The following is a 22,124-nucleotide window of genomic DNA, read 5'->3' on the forward strand; positions in this document are numbered from 1 at the left end:
CTATATCGTAAAATCGTTGATTAGTACAAAACGTGAAATTGCAGGAGCTGCCTCGCTAAAAGTTTCTGTGATTATACGGTTACGGGTTACCTAGGGCTGAAACAAGTTCCCCAAGACCCAACATGCGACGCATACATTTTGCATCGATTCTCAGACACTCCAACGTTGGAACAAAGCCAAGAATATGCGAAAATTGCACGCTAAAAGTCTTATCGATCCTCGAACACATCCGGGAATCCGAGCATCGCTACGGCGATGTGACTGATGCTGTCGCACAGGTGCTAATATCAAGAGCGATCTTGCACAGAACAAGTATAAAGTCTAATTTTTTAGGATCTTCACGTTATACCTGTGTCAAGCGTGTTTCACAAGCAGCGGTTTTGGCCCGAGAGCGGCGCGATTTTTGCCGTTGCGGCGGTCTGGCCAGCACCAGCGGTTAAGCGGCACGAGCGCCGCGACGGCAGAAATCGCGCCGCTCTAGGGCCAAAATCGCTGCATGTGAAACACGCTTCAGAGAGCACGAAGAAGTCCGAAATCGTCGGCAAGCAGTGGCACATTACGACTACCGCACACAGAACAAACTCGCATCCACCAGCTCTGGGCGCTGCCATCTTACTCCTGACATCACGGCTCTTGCGAGGTCACGTGACGAGTAGTCACTCGGTTGTGTGGGCACGGTGCGAGCTCGGCTCATTGCTATGGCACCGCGTGTGACCAATCGCGGTGAGGGGTGGCACAGGGAAAAGCGTGGCGCTACTCTGGCAGCTACACTGCCATATACAGTGGCTCTATACATTGTTTCAGCTTCGGTCCAGACGCAGCCAAAGCTACAAGCGCGAGCTCCGGGCTTTCAGCATCCCTGCCAAGCAGCACGCTCGTGCAGTGCAAGCACTGTTCTGGGCTACATGCTCGCGCTTGTAGCATCGGCTGCGTCTGGACCGAAGCTGAAACGGAGTATAGTTGCGCCTTGTTAGCGCTTCAGTAGCGCCTTGTTAGCGCTTTTTGTACGGCGGTTATTCTGCGGATTGGCGCGGGCACTGCGGTTCCGGTTCCTGTGGTTGGCTTTGCATCAGCGGTATCATGGGGGACATGTGGGGCGCTGAAGGAGAAACGCGACAAATGCTCTTGCATACACAATTAGTGCGTATGTATGTGGACGACTTAAAGCCCAGAAGAGCCTTCTGAGTGCGCGAAATCTTTCGCCACCGAGATACCGACGGGTATCCGGCGAAGCGAACCAATTGTTCCCAGGATGAGGGACCGAGACACAGAGCTCTATCGAAGGCCATTATTTTTTAACTGTGTGTCTTTGAAACCAGGGTCACGCATACCGAATAGAAAGCGATGAGGTCATACACAATCAATCAGTCGCTCAGAGTCCATGACTGTGGATCGTCTGCCGGACCCCTTGCTTGGAAAGTGGCTCTTATACTTCCTCTTCTTTCACCACCAAAGGAGAAACAACAACAACGGAATCGCCGTGCACGCGCTGTTCCGCAGCAGCAAGCGCGGCACAAGGAGCCTGAAAGCGCTTACACTGCTCTGCTGAAGCGCTAGCCGAGCGCCTACTGAAGCGCTTCTGAAGCCCTAACCGTGCGCTACGTCAGGCGCAAGTCGGTGCCACATGATCGCTGTTTCCAGCGCTCATGAAGCGCTAACTGAGCGCTCCGCGCTATGTGTGAACCAGCCTTTAAAGTGAAACTGAGTATGGAGAATGTCTGGAACATTGTTATGCGGGGCTCAGATTTTTTTAAGGTAGTGCTTAAACTGGAAGGACACTAGGCAGGGACGGCTGAGGAAATTTCGGGAGCCCTGGGAACCTCCCCTCAGAGTACTCTGTGGAACCCATGGGTTCCCACACAAACCCCGTTCGAGGACTGTGAAGGCGTATAGAATCCTACGGTCTTCACACACCTCGCGATCCACAGGACCGCCCGCGCGGTGGCTACACGTTACTTGGTTAGGTCTTCCTGAATGAGACGAGACCGGCAGACTTTACTCGCAACTGACTCACACGCGACTCTCTCCACAGGAACGATGGCCGGAGCCCCGTGCCCTCCCGAGGTGGTGAAGAACGCGAGGACCAAACTGAATGCGCGACAGTTTTACGTACGTTCTGCCGGACAGAAAGTAATCCTTTCTCTTCGCAAATGGACCTTTTTCAAGACCCCATCGTGCAACATTGGCTGTCGCCATTTCTTGGGCACGGAGCGTGCGGTTGTCTTGGAGTCCTCACCGAACGCTCACGCAGCCCTCGGTGCCGACACATGCTCGGGGTGCACGTGCCCGAATTTCCCCGTTAAATTTAGTGAGGAACATTTCCCCGCTAACTTCAGCGTGTTAAGTTTCCACGCTAAATTTAGCGGGGAAATCGACGTCACGTGACCTAAACACCAATTCAGTTTCCCCGCTAGATTTAGCGGGAAAAATGACGTCACGTGACCTCCACACCAATCCACTTTCCTCGCTAAATTTAGTGGGTAAAATGACGTCTCGACTTCGTGTCACGTCGCCCATGAACAAATTCAGCGGCACGAGGAGAGGAGGAGGGGAGGAAAATGGGAGAGGATAGGATGAGGGAAGGGAGGGTGCGGAGGAGGCGGAGGGACATACCCTTCTCCTCCTTGCTTTTGTCTTTCTTTTTTAATAAAAAAATTAAAGACGTTTACAAATCTGTAATTTGAAACTAGAGCGTAGCTCTTGAGGAGAAGGAGGGGAGGGGGAGGCTATGGAGGGGAGGGTATGTCCTCCCGCGGCCCGCCTCCTCCGTACCCTCCCCTCCTTGTGTCCTCCTTCTATGCTCTCCGCTCCTCCTCAAGAGCTGCGCTCTAGTTTCGCATTACAAAGATTTGTCAACGTCTTTATTTTTTTATTTAAAAAAAAAGACAAAAGCAACACACACTTCAATAAGAAAACCACGACAAAGTTTGATGACGTAATTTTTTTTTAATGCTTGGCAAACTGCTGGGAAATAAATATGAAGCAAATTGTTACTCAGCGATAAGCTACAATGACATAATGGCGCGCATTTTTTTTAAAGGGTTCATTCCAAAAACGTTTCTTTGTTGTTGTTGCTGTTGTTGTGTTGTAATAACGGTGGTTATGTTTCAGATTTTCTACGGCACGACAGAAACCAGTCCCCTTATATCCTCCACGTGCCCTGACGAACCAACAGAAGAATGGATTGAAACCGTTGGGAGGCCCTTCGAGCACACCGAGGTCGGTGGTAATTTTTAGTACACGCCATTACCGTATTTTACGGACTATAATCACCAGTTGTACGTTCTGATAAAAACAAATTTCTGAAAAACAACAGATTATTTAGATAGTCCTTACCCGGTGAATATCCAACACCACCTAGATAACAAGGGCGAAGTGCTGAATGAGATGTCGTCATCAGAGAAGGCCAACGCTGGTCACAGATTGGACACGACGATTACGTCAACGTTTGGCTCAAACTTGACTCTAAGCCGAGTGCTGATGCAGCACTTGTTTCCAATCTATGTCCAGCGTCGGCCTTGCTTGGTGACGCAAAAATGTCAGCACTACGGCCTCGTCTTCTGTGCGGTGTCGGTCGGCAGTGAAGTCCCTGAGTGCCGCATTTTTCAGCGTCGGCTTCAGTGATGGCACCACTCTTGTCGGTGACTTGTTTTGGATGTTTCGCTCCTCGTTGGAGGCACGTCACCCAGCCCAGAGGTTGCCCCCGAAACTCCATCCGAAAACGTTGGCGGATTTCTTTCGTCTTGTGGTACTCCCTGTAGCAGAGAGCGACCTTCACTCGCTCGTTGCTTGAGCTAAGCGCACCATGAAGATGACTTGTACCCCGAAACAGCACGTACAAAAGTTGCAAAGAAGAAATGTTAGCCAGCGAGTGCAAAGCTGACGATGACACGTAACCAAAAAATAATTGTCGAGATTATTTAAATAATCTCCCTCAAAACACGGGAATATTTCAAGTAGAGGATAGCACACACTCTAGAGGCATTAGTCTAAAGGCAGAACAACAACTTACTATACTTCGTTTCACCTTATGTTGTACCACAGCGAAGGCTAGAAGCGCGAGATCATAGCGTTCGCAGCTGCTCTTAATTCACGAGAGCGTGTGCCGCCGAGATGTGCCCCAGAGCCAAGAGCTCGCGCTTGTAGCCTTTCCTGCGGTACATCATAAGGTGAAACAGAGTATACAGAACAACATTAGCAGTCGTTTCGCACCGCGAAAAGCTCCAGTCAAACCACAGTAGTAAGCGCCTAACAGCGCTGATGATGGGGCTGACGGGGGCGCGCTCCTAGGGCACAGAACAGCATCGCCATGGTGTCGTCTACGCGCAAACTCTTCACAAAGCGGCCGCCGCTCTTGCCACTACAAGCCCCTCTAGAACACTGTACCCGCAGCAACAGTCTCTTCCGGCGAATTCAGTGGCCTGAGGTGCGCCGCCAGTGCGCGAAAAATCTCGGAGGCAACGCTTTAGTTAGCAGACGGCAGCCGAATGGAGAGATTTCAAGTTTTTCGTTTCAAACTTTTTAGTCAGGTAAGTTTGTTCAATGAAAGTTTCATAAACCTTAATGCACCTTGTTCGGCCACCTCTATGTAAAATATTTGATCGACACGTTCAGAAACCGATTTATGTGGTCCCTTCAAACAGCCATCGATCCATTTGATACACCCTGTCGAATCTTGCAGCATGCATGAACTCCGTGATTGCTTTTTTCCGATCTAAACAACTGCCAGTTATTTATTGCTTCAATAAGGTGTTTACTTTTTATATATATATATATATTTTTTTTTTTTTTTTTTTTGGAGGGGGGGGGGGGAGGAATGCTTTGTATTGTATCATTTCTTTTTTCAATCTCGAAATTATTCTATGTATTTTTTGCTCGATGTAGACAATTGCCAATATTTTTTTTTTTCTTTTCAACGAGGGAAACATTGTGCCTTATGTATGATAACCTATGAACGGTATGTTTACTTATTTGTTTTTGTTCGTTCACCACTTCTGTGTGCCTGTAGGGGCAGCTGGGCACCTGCCAAGCTGCGTGGACAGCTTTTTCCCCAGCCCCCCACCATGCTTGTAGTTGGTGAATAAATATAGTGTTGTATATTATAACCTGAGGGGGCATTCATGTATAGAGCCACTATATTTTTAACTTACTTCTGGCTCAAAGTTATTAAAATTAAACGCTCTTTTATCTCGAAACAATTAAAAACTTGTAGCTCATTTCGTTTCATCGAATTCCCGTGACAGTGTTACTTTGTAATAACAACGTGTTCATGAAGATTAATATAATACTGACCTACCGACAGGTTCATAAATACTTTGATGTGCTCTGAAACTATAGAACTTCGTTTGTTATTGCACATAAAAGATGGTCACACTGGCTTCTTCTAATCATCTTTTATTATTATTATTAAATATTTTTCGCAAGTTCTTTTTCTGCAGCCGCGAGTCGAAGACAGAGCGCTCTGCATCGCGCCTCGTGTTATTCCAGGTGAAGATTGTGGACGCGGAAGACAGGATCGTCCCGGTGAACCAGAGGGGAGAGCTGTGCGCCCGAGGCTACCTCGTCTTCATGGGCTACTTCAAGGAGGAAGGCAAGACCAGGGAGGTCATCCGCTACAACTGGTATCACACGGGGTGAGTGGCAAACTGATAGTGATCTCGAGATATATACGCATCGCTGATCGAGACTTGCACTAATTAAAAAAAAAATCTTTAAAATATAGTTTATTTTAATAGTCCCACTCTTTTATAGTCCCACTGAGTCAATAAAATGTGTGTATGTAGTATGTATTGTTTGGTGAGGGCACGTATTTTAAAAGAGGGTGCTTTCAGCTCGTTACGCGTGTACTGCAAAACAAACGCACCGGTCGCCATTTTTGAGCAGAATGCTTTCCCGGGCTAGTTTCTAGTGCGTGAAGAAATACTGTTACTAGAGCACAATAGCACGGGCGTATAATGATCACGTGGTTGATGTAGCTATGGGTCAGGTGGTTGGTGTCACTAGTGGTTATGCATGGGTCCCGTAACCACGTGACGTGACGTGACGTGAGATCACGTTACGTCACGGTGTCGTGGGATATCACTGCTATATCGCGGTGTCAGTAGCTGGTCACATCACGTGACGTCAGGTCACGGGATTGGTGTCACATGACTACCTCATACTGATGGCGTCACTTGACCACTACCCGCTAAACTTAGAGGAAAAATATTACATATTGCCCTGTAACAGCCCCTCGGTCCGAATTCTGCGTTACTCGAACTCTATACGCAGAATCAAGGCGATTAATTTTTTTCTTTCTCCAAGCGAGCTGTGTTGTGTTATAGAATCGAGTGAATAATCCTGAAACGCAAGATGTTAAATACCGAACTCGCTTAGCCATAACGCTGCAGAAACGAACAGATATCTACTCGCAAATAAGTGTGTTATTTGACTGTCACTGGGCGACCCACGGAGGCGGAAATGGCCGCACTCACTGTCACTGGGTTGCACCGATTTCAAGGTTACTTCCTGTTTTAGGGGAATTGGATGGCCTTCAAAACTATCCCCTCATCTGAACGTCACTATCCAATGGATACCAGGCCATCAGGGCATGGGAGGAAATTCAAGAGCGCACGCGCTCTCGCGCGCTGAAGGAAATCCGGGGCCTCCTACCCTCTGGCCTGAGTCCTACGACCCACGTGAACACCGCAAGCAACTCCACAAAGCTCGAACGGCTATCCTCAAAGAACTGCGCATGACCGCTTCGCCTCTCCCCCATCCGCCTCCACATTTCACCCGCGAGGAGGGTGCCATCTTACGCCGTGCTCAAACTCACACTCTAATGACCCCTCATTACAAACACTACATACAATGACTCCCTGGACGCCCCTACTGTCCCCATTGCGGAAGCCACCCTCCCAACATACAGATGATGTGGGATTGTCCACACGCGAAACCCCTCATATCTGCCACTCTACACCAACTGCACCCCGACCTACACCTAACCTCTTGGGAGAGCTGGATCACTCCACCTAAAGATCACCAACACCTCCTACTGCCACTTCTGATCCAGCACGTCCACAACGTACTTGGGGAAGTGTGGTAAAGCTATATTGGAGCGCCGGACTAGGCGTGCTAAAATAAATATTTTTTCTCTCTCTCTCTCTTAAGCAAATTGTCGAACTAGCGCGCGCCGATCGGTACGCGCAATGTAAAGATGGCTGCCTGATTCGACAAATATTTAAAGGTGTTCGTTCTGAAGGCTATTTAAGTGCCCACAAAACGGGAGTATGATATCCCTGTTTTAGGAGCGTGTTAAATCCTTCAAAACAACCTTTGTTTGTTTGTTTGTTTGTTTGTTTTTTTTGTTTTTTTTAGTCGGCAATTTAGCGCACGCCGGTTGGCGCTCACATGCAGTCGAGATCGCAAGCCGATCCGTTGATTCTTTGAAGGAGTTCGTTCTGATGGCCTATGGTGTATTTTGTGAAACAGGAGTAACTTTAATAGCCCGCGCACGTTTCACAGCCGGGTAATCCATCTTGTCTATCTCTCTCTGTAGGGACGAGGCGAGGATGAGCGAGGACGGTCGCCTGACCATCTCGGGTCGCATCAAGGACATGATCATCCGGGGCGGTGAGAACGTCTACCCCGTGGAGATCGAGGACTTCCTCTACAGGCACCCCGACGTGCTCGAAGTCCAGGTAAGGATGACGGCAGCCGGCTCAAATGATAGGACGCACGCACGCATTGCGCAACGTTACACGCTCGTTGACTTACAAGACGAGGCCATGGAAAACTGTCATCAAAAAATACCCACGGTATACAGGAAGGTAATCGATCTTACATGCCAAATACGTATCTCTGCTCGTAAGCGCGTGAGGGAACTTGAAACTTTAAGCCGTGGTCGCACTGCCAATGCATTTTACAAAGGGCAGCCTGCAGCACTGTCTGGGGCGCCTGTCTTGTGTGGCGGTCATGTCAAAGAAGTCATAAAAGACATGTGTGCAGACATGTTCTGAGCATACGTATATGAATGACACAAGCATGCTCCGAAAATGCCCGAGGTTTATCCGCAGACAATTCTGTCTGCGGACAGAATTGTCTGCGAACGCAAGTCATGTCTGCATTGAACGCCATGTATTTTGTGTGATGTCTGAGCAGTGTGACTACGGCTAAAATGAACATCAGCCAGGAATTTCTATAGACCATTTTTCTTTTGTTTTTTTCACATCCTTTGGACATCACGGTACAATATCACGGTCACTTTATTTAAGATATAAAGAAAGCATTCCGTGGTCAGACGTCAAGTAATGATTTTCAACGCACATTCAATTTCTGTAACAACATAACATTTAAAAAGTCGTTCGTCTCGGTTCACACGTCTACAAACACCAACGAGAAAACGTTGAAAAATCATCGTAGTCGGCTAATTGAGACGGGGCACTGCCAATGAAAATCACACACGACAAATCCTTGCGGCCACGAATAAGTACGACAGAAGGGAGAAGTGCAAAACCAGCGTAGCGGAAACAAAACACAGCGTCAAAGCAGCACTCTAAAGCGATTTTTCCACTTTCGCTAAAAACTGCTTAGAATCACTCCCGAACCGGCGATACAATTCACGATTGAGCTGGAGTCTGACGGTTCTCTTCCATTCTTGAACGTGCTCACTAAGAGAAAGTCCAACCGTTTGACATTCGAAGTTTACAGAAAACCGACACACACCGGCCGATACCTGAACTTCTCTTCCTGCAACGCACAAATCTTCTGTGGCTTCCGCACTCTTCGGGCGAGCAATTACTGTCTTCTCCACTGAAGAGGCTCTTAAGAAAGAGGTTACAACGATCGAACACGACTTAAAACAGAATGGCTATCCTCCCAGGTTTTTGAACAACGTGTAAAAAAAACTTAGACGGAATGAAGCAGAAGACACCCCTCCTCCACTCAACCGCGTATGCGTCCCGTACATCAAGGGCCCAAGCGAGACTCTCGCGCGCCTTTAACAAAAATACGGCATCAGTGTGACACATAAACCGGTGTCCACCATTGGACGCCTCTTCTCCCTTCAAAAGGATCGTCCCCCTAAAGAGAAGGCTCAGGGACTCGTCTACAGGATCCCGTGTGGTGACTGCGCCGCCTCCTACTTTGGGGAAACTAAAAACTTCCCGGAACGTCTACGCCAGCATCAGTATGACGTTAGAAAGAATAACGTGCAGGGCAGTGCGCTGGCAGAACACGTCCAAAGAGAGGGTCACACGATTGGATTCAATAATTGCTCTATTCTTGGCACGGAAAGAAACTGGCGAAGACGCCTTTTATTAGAGTCCTGGTACATCCAGAACACCAAAAATAACGTCAACCGGTCAGCTGGGACACTGCCAAGCGCCTAAGTGTCCGATTTGCGGTGCGTCACGCGAGGTGCTAGGAACCATAAGCCAACAACACCGGGCAATTTGCAAGACGACAAGACGACAAGGACAAAAACAGTGACCTGTAATCAAGGGGCCGAACTGGCCTTGAAACGTCGGGCTCCGTATCAATTTTCGGTTAGAGTTTTCCTTTCATTCATTTAGAATCACTGCCTAACGTTAATAACTGAATAAACTTGCCCAAGTTTTACCTTTAAAACGATGGCAGTCGCAAAAACAAAAATATATGAGCATTGTTTATTCTTTTAACTCGGAGCCAGAAGAAGCGGCCACGTGGCCTGGTGCCTATCCCAAGCCGCCAACGTTAATCATAACCACGGGCTGCGGTTGGCAAAGCAGAAAACATGTTCTGAGCTCTAGGCATTGCTAGAGTTCGGCTATTCTCATCACCGCAGTGGTTGGACACGAGCCCCTACCCGAGTGTCCGCCGAGGCAATGATTGTTACGAGCCGAAGTCGAGTGCTCATGCAGCTCTTGCGTCCAATCCATGAGCTGCGCTCGACTGTCGTCAGGTGGGTGGTGTCGATCCCACAATTACGTCAACAAGCCTTGCAAAGGCAAGAGTGAAATAAATAGACCCCTTTCATCCTCGCAATTTCAACCCCCCCCCCCCCCCCCAGTGCGCCTTTGCCAAGTCATGAGCATTCCAACCCGATATATCATTTCATAACCCCTTTAAGAAGGGCGCGACCCCGTGCGCAGATGGCCATCCATGCACGCTCGAGATAACCTCATAAATACCACTAGTGGTATTTATGAGGTTAACACGAGTTTTTCGTTCAGCTGCTTGCAAAACGTTTCGGTTGCGTCAAATATTTCGAAACTTTTTTTTTCTTCGGGATTTTTAAACTTTTTTTTTTAGCGTAAGACATCTTGTACTTTTTACTCGACTATAATTCAATTCAAATAAAGTGTCACTGAAATGAAAAATATTATTTTCTTTTTAAAATATTTTTCTTTAAAAAAAAAAAGTATGTTTTACTTTTTTTTCCACGAAAGATAAATTTGCGCAATATTTACGCTGTTAGGCGTAAATATCGCGCAATAGAATTTTTATCGACAATATATTTATGTTTGAAAAACGAATCATCTAGAAAGACTGATTATTGTTTTCAAAACTATCTCAAGATTGCCTCTTTCGCATCGGTGGGCAACGACATCAAACATTGCTCCCGGCGTCTGCGGCATGGAGGTAGGGTTATGAGGAGGCGACAAACCGGCTTGAGGCCAACCAAACGAGGAGATCCCAAGTGAAGCCGGAAGTAGAAGTCGTGGTCAGTGGGAACGACCCCAGGGGTGCCAAAGTCCGTCCAATACCCTATTTTTTTGCCTTTGGTCATGGTTGGGGGCGTGTCTCTCCAACCCGGAAGTCTCCCCGGCGTCCCCTCTGCTGGCGTCGTGTCGCCTCCAGGAACCCTCCATGATGTGCGGAGTGCTCAACGAGCTCAGCTCGTTAAGCTCGTCTATTTTCATAGACGAGCGTGACTGGGGTGTTTACAGGAAGATCTCCTCAACCGACATAGTTGGAAACAAACAACTGTCGCATGTAGTTTGTTGCCTTCGGAAGCGCTGTGGGGGTGCTTGTTTTCGTAGCGGGGCTGGCCTAAGGCTAGCGTGCCACGTCAGCGATGTTGCTTGATCTGGCTTGATTTGTTTGTTTGCGCGTGTTGATGCTGAATACAAATGTTGGTTTCCGTAAAAGCGTCCCCGCTGCTTCGTGAATTGTGCAACCGTCGTGATTGCGACCATGGTTTCAATACCCGAGAAGATACCTACACAGGTAAGAATTTGCGAGCCATTTGACTGGAGGCAATCAGGCAATCGGCACGCATCCAGAGTGTCCAGGTATGTTCCAATCGTTTCGCTTCGAAAGTCAATTACTCAAGTTTTTCGGTGCACCTGGCCTGTCAAAGCGAACATTTTAGGTGGCGCTTTAATAGTCCGTCGTGACGCTCCATTACCTTGCTCGTGGAAGCCATGCGAAAACAAAAATCACAAAAACAAAAAAGCTGGAATGACTGCATCTTTATATTGTTGCTTTTTTGTAGTCCTCTCGGTCGCTTTTTACCGCAAATCGACAGGCGCTGGCAGACGCTTGTATTTGGCCGTGGCTCGTGCATAATGGAACGCTAGAACGCCGCTTTCGTGGTCGTGCCTTGCCATCTTTCCAGTAGTTTTTAGGCGAGGGCTGAATAGCAGATGGACGAAGGAGAAAATGGACGCCGATGCGCGGCTTTCCTGTCCGCGTCTCACGTGCATTGCAGGCGACGATAGACGGCGGTGAAATAGCCGCCGTCTATCGTCTGCTGTCTGCTAGCACAACTAGCAGGCGGTGTCACACACCAGACTAGGCACACCGAGTGTAGCGAAAGGGAGACACTAGGCTTGTTAGCATGTTCGGCCGAGCAGCCAAGCCAATCCAATCCAGTAGTAATAGGCAAGGCCAATTATCTTTGGCCGAGGCTGATTTCCACCTAAATTGCGTCTAACGGTGTAAATATTGCAAGAACAACTTGTATGTCGTGAAAATGTACTAAAAATAAGTACGTGTGCCATCTATGCCCTCAAAAATAAAATTCATTTTAGTGTCTCATCAATTACGTACTTTGATTAACTTGAGCCCGGGATAAACAGGTCCCAATTTCCGAACCACGGCATAAAACATTTTGTCCGGCTTTCGTCAATGGCGGCATTGTGAGGGTCAGATTACTTTTTCCTTCTCAGGATATCCGTTTTGTTCTTATTCTCTGGTGCCTCTCCATTAACGTAAAACGGACACGGTTTCTTTGTTCCGAATAATTTGCTTAGATTGGATTGCTGGAGGTTAAATACGAAGGGAAGTAATTGTCTCGAAAATTCGCCAAATACGACTTTAAAATTACGGCCAATTGGCACCTTGGACCCCCGACATGTCACCACACCAATGAATCCAGTGATGCCCTAACGAGATTCTCGCACAGCGGAGCGAATGGTCACTCGGGTTCTCGCTGAGTGGATACGTGTTCCAGTTGAACGCTGACGCAGAGCCCATGTGCAATCCATGCCTCGCCTTGGTCTTCGATAGGTGACGTAGTAAATAGGCCTTGTTATCTAAAAGGCATTAGTTTAGCCAGAGCGTTATCGGTCCTACAATGACGAGTTGCTAGAACTCCAAAGTAGAAGATGACTCCTGTTGCGAGTACGCGGTTTATAAAAAGCTGGGGAACTGGAATCGACCTCTTGTAAAGGAGTGCCCATCTACTAACCGCCTAGGTTATATTTTTCTTCTTTGACTTGTATTATACACTTACATTAATGCGCGCGAAAGTTAAGCGTCAACAGCATAGACACCTGTTCGATTATGTACTGTACACCACACTCTAAAAAAAAAGGGTATCACCATACACCCTTTTGTCCCATATAATACACCCCAAAACTTCAATTGGACGTACAGCGCCCTATAATCGAACAAACGGCCCTAAACTTTACGAGGGGCTTGATAACGGTGCGATATAACTTATTAAATTGCTAAACTATGTATCAAAGACCAAAGAAAGAAAACATGGAGTTTTTGCAGTAGGGCCAAGAAAACTCCGATAATCTTTTTTGTATTCAATAATACATACATTAGCTATCTTAGCAAGTTGTACCACGCGGCTATCAAGCCCCTCGTAAAATTTGGGGCCGTTTGTTCGATTATAGGGCGCAGTACGTCGAATTGAAGTTTTGGGGTGTATTATATGGGACAAAGGGTGTAATAATACACCCTTTTTTCTGAGAGTGTGCAGAGAGCGGTTTACGTATGGCGTCCGGAACTTCTCGCAGGTGGTTGGAGTTCCCGACAAGAGGCTCGGAGAAGAGAGCTGCGCGTGGATAAAATTGAAGCCCGGGAGAACCTTAAATGAAGAGGATGTGAAGAACTTCTGCAAGGGCAAGGTACATGACACGCATATATTTTTAACGAACGCACCGCCTGACACTCAACGGTAAAAATCGAACACAAATCTATTTCTTTTGTTTCTTTTCTTTGCAGCTCAGTCATTTCAAGATTCCAAAATACGTGCTGTTCGTGGAAACGTTCCCCAAGACGGTATCCGGAAAGATACAGAAACACAAGATGCGGGACGAAAGCAAAAAGATCCTCAACCTGTGACGACTCGCTGTATTCTAGTGTCAATAAATCAATCAATGGCTTAGGAGTGCAAACATATCTTTCCCTTTTTCTTGTGCTACAAAGACAACAATATTCCCGATCAAGATTTTTGAATTTGAGATTACAGCTGGTTTCAGCTAAAGCAGTGTCCCTGAATTACAAGGTATACTTTTTTTTTTTTTTGTATTGTGTGTAGTTTTATAAATTCCACCGACTCAAAGTTGGTTCCGGGCGTCTACGGCAAAACCGAAACTATCTGCTAGAGGGACGGCAACAATGATCATCAGCCGTACGGCCGTGACGTGACGTCACAAGAGTTCTTAGAATGGATGCTTGGGCGAGTTGGATATACATGTTGCAGGAGAAGCGCTAAAGTAGACTCACTCACCCTCACATTCACACTCACACTCACACCAGAACAACGGTCACTCACGTCGCGCTGACGTGAGTGACCGTTTTTCTGGTGTGAGTGTGAATGTGAGGGTGAGTGAGTCTACTTTAGCGCTTCTCCTGCAACAGTCACATGAGTGCTGCGCCAGTGTTCCTTGACTAAAAGCTGTCCCTCTAAAGAGCACCTGGTAGTAAGTTTAAAATCGGTTTTCGGTTTTAGCGGAGTACGCGGCTTCACGTTGGCGTAATATTTCGGCTCTGATCATATTTCGCGCCAATGAAGCTATACCAGTAGTTTATTCTGATTTCGCTTTCGACCGGAGTTGCCCTTTAAGTCCGAACGCAATACGAATGGCGCCGAATTCATCTTTTAAAAAAACGTTACGTTGCAAATTTTTTTGTGTATGTGTGTTTCTGGTTACCGCCAACCCCTTACAAAAAATGATCAATGAGTTTCTATTCAGTTTCAAACGTATTCCATAAGAATACATTACAAACTCAATAGAAACTCATTGATAATTTCTGTAAGGGACTGAATCATTGAACCGCGAAGAATGCGTCCAGACATCGCGTTTTCAGTCTATGCGTTTGTGTTCGTGTTGCAATTATTTCTTGCACCCCGCTCGGACCTAAGAAAAGGTAAGGTCTTAGGTCTAATGCCTTTAAAAAGAATACCTATACTTCGTATCACTTTACGTCCAGACGCAGCCGACGGTACGAGCAGATAAGACCAATCAGACTGAGTTAAAATCGCAACATGATGGTGTTCGTCATGTTTTCGTACGTGTTCTATCAGTGAACTAATAATCAACAAAAAAAGTCTCAATGACTAGCGCTTTTGACGCTGCTTCATTCGTCCCATTAGCTCGTAGCGTATGCTTCGTCTGAACTTACTCTGAAACAAAGTATAAGACCTAAGATTATTGTTGGTAGAAACTAGGTGTCTTCTTTCGTCGCACTCTGGAACAGGTGCTCGCTTCCCCGGCGTACGAGGATAAGCATAGGCATGCGTTTTGCCTCGCACACACCTCGTCCCTTGTACGTGAGCAGGTTCTGTGGAATGTCGAATGGAACGAAGCAGGTCGAAGGCTTCTTCGCGATTACGGCACCAACAAACTGAAAGGGCGGCATTCATTCTTGGCGCGTGTACGAGACCTCGGATGGCTCATTGCCAACTGACTTACGATTCCGACAACGACGGTGTGCTTTCAAGCGACCCGACTCGTGCGCTTTCCCGTGACAAAGTTATTGCGTTAGTTCATAGACCGGAGTCTCGTACATGTGTCGCGTGACGTCTCCGGATCTTTAAAGTCACCCACCACCGCATTATCCCGCTCGGAGTTGGTTGCTAAACATCTTTCATTTATTTTCTTGACACCGCAAAGGAGTGGTTCACCTTGGACGGCTGCAAGTCCGTCGATTGACATTCTTACTTTTGTTTCTTACAGCTTTCGTACAGAATTTCGAAGGGCACTTTTTCTTGCCTTTAAACACCTATTTTTTTTTCTTTTTTTTTTTAAGCACCATCGGGTTTGAGTGAAATCCGAACAGTGACGGAACTTCGAGTGTACTACCGGCGCAGCATCGAAGCTTCGGTTATGCTGGGCTATGTTCAAACGCATCGGAGTAGAATGCACAGCCTTGCAGCGCCCTACTCTCCACCCCGCAGTTTTATCAGTTTCCAGAGGCCTCCAGGAGGCGCAGCATTTGTTGACAGCCATGCGCTCCAGTGTTCGCATTTCATTTGAACCCGCCAGTGTGGCTTCCTTGCTTCATAATATCATTCTAGTGGATAGAAACAGACGAGTTTAGATAAACCATTAAATCATAATAGTTGGCCGTCACGCAAAAAGCGAACAAATGAAATGCCAGAGCTATAAGCCGGTTGGGGTTTGCGTGTCAGCGGCAGCTGGACAAACAAGTTGTGCGGGGAGTCTCTGGAGGTAACGGTTTGTGATTTTGACTTCGTATGTCGCTAAAGCCACGGGCGAATAAAAACATCAAAAGGTATTTCCATGGAGTCATTGTCGTCAGCTGAATAACTTATAGGAAAGACCTGGCAAATAGGGTTTTCGTCGAACGATATTGATGTCGAGGGCCAGCGCAGCCGCAGTAAAGTGTGCTTCGAAGAGTGCCCACGGAGCAGCATCGTTTCTTCGAATGATATTCCTGCTCTTCGATTCATCGTACGTCAGACGGCAGTCGAAGACTCGAACGCATACAAACACCGACGCACCTACTAAAAAGCGCAGGTTACCGAACATTCGCTGCGCTTGATAGGATTTAACAGATAATAGAACATGTAGAGAGAGATGACGAAGGATATGACGTCGCGCATTTGGCGCTCTTTGATTGGTCCCTTCAGCTCGAAGCGTTGGCTGCGCTCAAACTCAAGATAAAACCTAAGTATAATGAACTGAAACGAAAGTGCGCTGCCCCAGCTTGTGCTCAACCATTCGCACGATTCACAACTTCCGCGACCAACAGGAAGCGCACTGGTGCCTATCAAAATGACTGTCATCTAGATGATCGTCGTGAAACAGCAGTACGAAATTGTGTCTGCGACGCTCAAGTAATTTTAATTTCGCCAAATACGAGAAATATAAGAGCCATATCCTTATACTTTCACGTCAGGAAGGTGTAAGAAGCACCTTCATTCTGAAGGCAATCTTCCAGGAGCAAAGGGGCGGGATTCTCACACCCCTATTCCATCATAGCTGAAAGTTGCTAATACTGAGTGTTTGAATATGTCTAACTTCGTTGGTGTGCGTGTGCGTGTGTGTGTGTGTGTGTAGTTTAAAAGTACGGAACAGACCTTACTCTCTCGTGCGGCGCTAGCATATTTCGCAACAATAGGTTTCGTGCTTGTAGCTTCAACTGTGTCGTCTTGGCTCGCGCGCACACGACGTATACAAAATTATTAATGTTTTATAAGCACGCACTCTCATTCCCAGGAGAGTTTCGAATTCCGCGCATGCGCACTGCTCCTTTCTGATTTTTTATATATTTAATTATGCATATATATACCGGGTGTTCAAATTTTAATTCGAAGAGATTTATCACGAAAGATCCGAAAAAGATGCACTAATACAGTTTGAGCAGGTGTGTTATACGGTCAGGGGAACATCATATAGGTGGCTAATCTTTGCGATAAGTCGGATAATTAACTAAACCTCCTCAATTTACTTCTTTATTAGTAAAATAATCATATGGTTTCAGTTAGGAACATGCTGAGCACAATCGAAAACCACTATATCACTCAATTTTAGAACGACTTGAAGCTCTTGGAAAACTTGCGAAGGCGCACCAAAGTTACCACTATATATATATATATATATATATATATATATATATATATATATATATATATATATATATATATGAACGCATATGTGCAGAGCCGTGTATTGAGAGAGTTTGGTCAATGGGAGGTGCGGGCAGAGTCAGGGCGTGCGGCAGAGTCGGAAAGAGGGCTTGGCATGCTCTTTTGACCAACCAGAAGCCGAAAATAATCCCCTAGCGGTGGTAGCGGCAAACAGTTCTGATCAAAAGTCTATGTTCGTATATGGTTTTAATAAACGCGTAAGAGTGAAGTGTAGTAACTCTTTTTGGTTGAAAATAGGGTTCACGTGTTGTTTTGATCATGATCATGCAGAAAGATGTAAGAAACGAATGCGCCGCGCAACTCTGTTTTGCGCGGACAGAGTGTGACCGTTCGGACGGCAGATTCCCGGCCCTGGGAGCTTGGCGTACGGATCATGTCGATCGTTCCGCTAGTCGCACCCTTCCACCATCATTTTGGATTAACGTGATTGAAACATCACGTGTACCATATTTTCAGCCATTGAGAGTTACTCTAATGCAGTTATCAGGTTTGTTTCTCGCGACCACCGCCAGGGTATTATTTCCGGCTTCTGGTTGGTTACATTCGAATTTCTGAAGACGCCCTGGAACACGCCCAGCCCGCTTTTGGCCAATGGCGCCTCCTCATTCGTCTCCTATACTTCCCAACGAATGGCCAAACTCTCTACATTTACGGCTCTGCATATGTGCAGATGAATGAACCGTACTTAATCCAATGAATTAAAGAATCCAAGTTTTCAGGAACCCGCCGAAAGCCAAAAATTGGCGGAGCCAGGATTTGAACTCTGGGCCTCCCAATGTCCGGTCGGGTGTGCTAACCACTACACCACTCCACCTTGGCTTTCTGGCGTTTCCTACCTGTCTTATTAATGCACAAGAAACGAAATGTATCCAATCGGAGGTGTTCTGGAAACACACGCCGCCGCGTGGAACGCGGTACGACGCTTAGTGTCACGTGGTACGTGCTCGTTTGCGCTCCAGAAATCCTCCCACTGTTTGTCTCGCCCCGTGTACATGTAGTAGTATTCTTTGTTTATGAGCTTTAGAGACACGGTATCATCATCATCTGCGAGAATCAAGAGCCACGTTATTGAATATAGACGCTTTCAGGCCGCTGTGCATGGGCGCCGCCATAACCGACCTTCAGTTTTTGTTTCCTCTTATTCCGTTCGCTCCAATTCATCATTACCACAGCAGGACAGGTTATTGTCATTTTAAGTGCAACTGCGTCCTTCTCCCCGGCATAGGCCTTTGTGGAGACTCGTCAACGCCCGCTTCAGTGGCTCGGCATCTTGGTAAGGCAAGAGAAGGTCGGCTATGGAGGCTAAGTCCGGCGCTCGCTGAAAGCGTCTATACAACACGGGCACATCACGTCATCGTACGTGGTCTCCGAGGAGGATATGAACGCATATGTGCAGATGAATGAACCGTACTTAATCCAATGAATTAAAGAATCCAAGTTTTCAGGAACCCGCCGAAAGCCAAAAATTGGCGGAGCCAGGATTTGAACTCTGGGCCTCCCAATGTCCGGTCGGGTGTGCTAACCACTACACCACTCCACCTTGGCTTTCTGGCGTTTCCTACCTGTCTTATTAATGCACAAGAAACGAAATGTATCCAATCGGAGGTGTTCTGGAAACACACGCCGCCGCGTGGAACGCGGTACGACGCTTAGAGTCACGTGGTACGTGCTCGTTTGTGCTCCAGAAATCCTCCCACTGTTTGTCTCGCCCCGTGTACATGTAGTAGTATTCTTTGTTTATGAGCTTTAGAGACACGGTATCATCATCATCTGCGAGAATCAAGAGCCACGTTATTGAATATACAACACGGGCACATCACGTCATCGTACGTGGTCTCCGAGGAGGATATGAACGCATATGTGCAGATGAATGAACCGTACTTAATCCAATGAATTAAAGAATCCAAGTTTTCAGGAACCCGCCGAAAGCCAAAAATTGGCGGAGCCAGGATTTGAACTCTGGGCCTCCCAATGTCCGGTCGGGCCAAGTTGGACAAACCCAAGGAACGGCTCTATCACGCTCGGATGGTTTTTGTGTTTTCTTTATGAAACAACATTTTTAATATTGATATAGCTAAAAACCTACACCCAAGATTTACCCGCGCAGTTAGAGATTTCTACAGTAGGTCACTGAGGCCTTTTTCTCTGCTACAGAATGTTTCAAACAATTCTTTTTTTTTTTACGAGTTTAATTGAGAAGGGGAACAATTCTTAATTGAGGTCACGTAATTTGATAGCGTAGATTCTTTTTAAATGATTTACGGAACACTATTTAGAACTCTTAAGTACTAAACTTCGGTTTTGTTACGACCGTCACAGATTTCATTTATCATAGTATTTACCCAACCGTGTGCGCTTTCACTTGAAATGTCATCTTTATACTTTTTATTCGAAAAGTGTACATTGCTGTTTTATTTGCATTCTGTACAATCGATTTCAAAAGGTGTTTTTGTTCTTACCAGTCTTTGTAACACCCACACCTGCTACAGCTCTCAAATGTGAGCCAGCAGTATGCAGGAATAAAAAAAAAAAAGCTGTCCTAACACCAGAATGTTATTCACACGCTGAAAGTAGCATAACTTAAATGGATCATGAATTTGTTTCCACTACTGCACAGATGTGATGCACCTTTTACTAAATTACCCAAGCATCAAGGAGAACGCTGAAAACGTAGGTGCACGCGCGCTGCACGCGCTCGCCTTCCCTTGGTTAATTCAGCTAAAGCTACGCCTGTCTTTAACATCTTGCGCCAACTGTCATGGATAACGTCGCAGAAAATTGAACGACCGTCTGAGCCCGTCGCCAGAACAAGCCCTGAAATGTTCGTTTGGCGGCTCGCCCCACCAGTATTCATCATACTTGTACTTAATGTGTTGGAAATGTTCATAGACGTTGCTTTGCTTCGCATAATGTTAAGAGTTCGGCGTGTTCTGTCATCCATCTAATTGGCCACGAACGCGAAGTCGAATAGTATACGGCGACGGATTTATTGTTACCGGGCACAAGCCGTCCGGTGAGCTAGTTCGTGTTCGATCGCTGAGATACATACGGTCGTGACACCAGCGGAGTTCCTTGAATTTCGACGGATAACAATAATGGCGGAAATATTTTAAGAAAGAAACAAAAAATGTTCACTGCTTATTGTCTTGATTAACCTATAAAGATCATCCCTCTCACTTTCCATCGTCATGCAGTTAGTAAACACGTGTTACTTCTTTCCTACACTAGCCGTCGCAGTAAAAATTGAAGAAAAGGTCAGAAAAGACTTGGAGAAAAAGTCAAGTCGCAGAACAATAATATCGAAGCAAAATATAATCCGGGTGTTTAGACATGTGCTACCGCTGACAATATGATATAAAACAACGCTCCATGCTTCTTAACATTGTCTAACCTTTTTTCTTCTTTTTTTTAAGATGTTTTGGTTTATATTTGGAACGCGAAGCTTAGGTCTTAATCTTTGAACGCTTTGACAATTCCGGAGATGATGGTGCTTCTGGAAGTTGTTGGCGCAGAAAACGAAGAGATCAGGTGTTCCAGCTCATATTGTTGGAATTGTACGTAAGGTTGGTCTGTCTGGGTGGGGAGAAACTGGTTAGCGCTGCAGATGAGAAGTTTAGACACTACACTGCGACTGTGACTGCGCCTGGAGTCATAGCGTGCACCACGCAGTATTCGCACACAAACGCATGCCGCAATGCTCAACCAGATTATAAAGGGTAGGAGCGGGGCCAGAGCACAGTTTCCCTGGGCTCTGCAATGCGAGCGTTTGCTACACGTGCTCCAAGCCAAGCCGCATTGCCACACACATGGTCACTCATAGCAAAAGCATCATTTACTGGGGTGCTATTCTGGTCGCAAACGGGTACCTTTCGAGTTGTGACGTATCGAGAAAGAAGGGGCGGAGCCTCAAACTAGAATGATTCTTGTTTGAGGCTCCACCCCAACGTTCGGGTTCACGCACGCGGTCAGCTAGAATCTGACGATGCCCTACGTCGCGGTGACGTGTCCATCCAGTTGGGGCGAAGAAATCCCTGCATTTCCCTCTGTTCTTTTTGTTATCTTCTTCCTTTCCTCCGGGACTTAGAACAAGCGAATAACGGAGAAAAGGCTACCTTCCGGAAAATGGAAGGAAACAGAGAAAAATAATATTATTCTTTTATAAAATACGAAAGATTATTTCAATAATTATGACATAAAGTAAATTTAACTAAGATATTTCAGCTTTGTTTCTCGAAGTCTTTCGCTACGGTCTTTGAAAACAAACATGGCGAAAACCGCGGTAACGACCTTGTGGTGTTTGTGTCTCGCTTGCGTGGTTGCTTTCCCTGTTTCTGCACGATACGGATGGCATTACGAGAAGAAAATATTATGTGAAGGTACGCTGCGACACCGACCATCCTTTGTGAAGCCACCGTGAACATAAGCTGCAAATGAAATTTCCTGTTCGCCTGTGAAGGAGACTCCAAATGGGTACAGAGCTGACGACAACTCTGTGGTAATATATGACTAGTCATGAGATCGACGCAGAGTGCACCGGTTGTGAACATGCTGTGGATGATGCAGGAAAGTTTCTTCGTGCAGTTTTAATAATGCTTTGCTCGCTTTGCTCACCGCAGTGATTACGACGGTAGTCCTCATAAGCCATGCTCTTCTCTTTCGGCGCTGAAGAAATGGACGCGACTGCATAATCTCGGGCAGTCCTTTTTTACTTATTTTTATATTTGCAGAAAAGCTCGTGCAAAAAAAGAAAAAAGAAAGGAAAACGGCTTCCACGTTTTTACACATCCCTACATCGGTACCTCGCTATCCC

At 46.5% G+C, this 22,124-nt stretch overlaps 1 protein-coding gene across 1 annotated transcript in view; it reads left to right on the forward strand.

Moving 5' to 3' along the window:
* Positions 1-13,593, forward strand: part of LOC8038542 (medium-chain acyl-CoA ligase ACSF2, mitochondrial) — a 36,643-nt gene extending 23,050 nt beyond the window's left edge. Inside the window, exons 12-17 of the mRNA XM_029987456.3 lie at positions 2,033-2,109; positions 3,112-3,219; positions 5,488-5,633; positions 7,538-7,679; positions 13,212-13,322; positions 13,420-13,593. Of these exons, the coding sequence (XP_029843316.2) occupies positions 2,033-2,109; positions 3,112-3,219; positions 5,488-5,633; positions 7,538-7,679; positions 13,212-13,322; positions 13,420-13,539 (704 nt within the window). The 3' untranslated portion in view covers positions 13,540-13,593. The remainder of the gene's footprint in view (positions 1-2,032; positions 2,110-3,111; positions 3,220-5,487; positions 5,634-7,537; positions 7,680-13,211; positions 13,323-13,419) is intronic.
* Positions 13,594-22,124: the final 8,531 nt, after the last annotated feature.

Source organism: Ixodes scapularis, unplaced genomic scaffold (genome assembly GCF_016920785.2).
Source record: "Ixodes scapularis isolate PalLabHiFi unplaced genomic scaffold, ASM1692078v2 PGA_scaffold2__306_contigs__length_199485367, whole genome shotgun sequence".
In the NCBI taxonomy this organism is placed as follows: Eukaryota; Metazoa; Arthropoda; class Arachnida; order Ixodida; family Ixodidae; genus Ixodes; species Ixodes scapularis.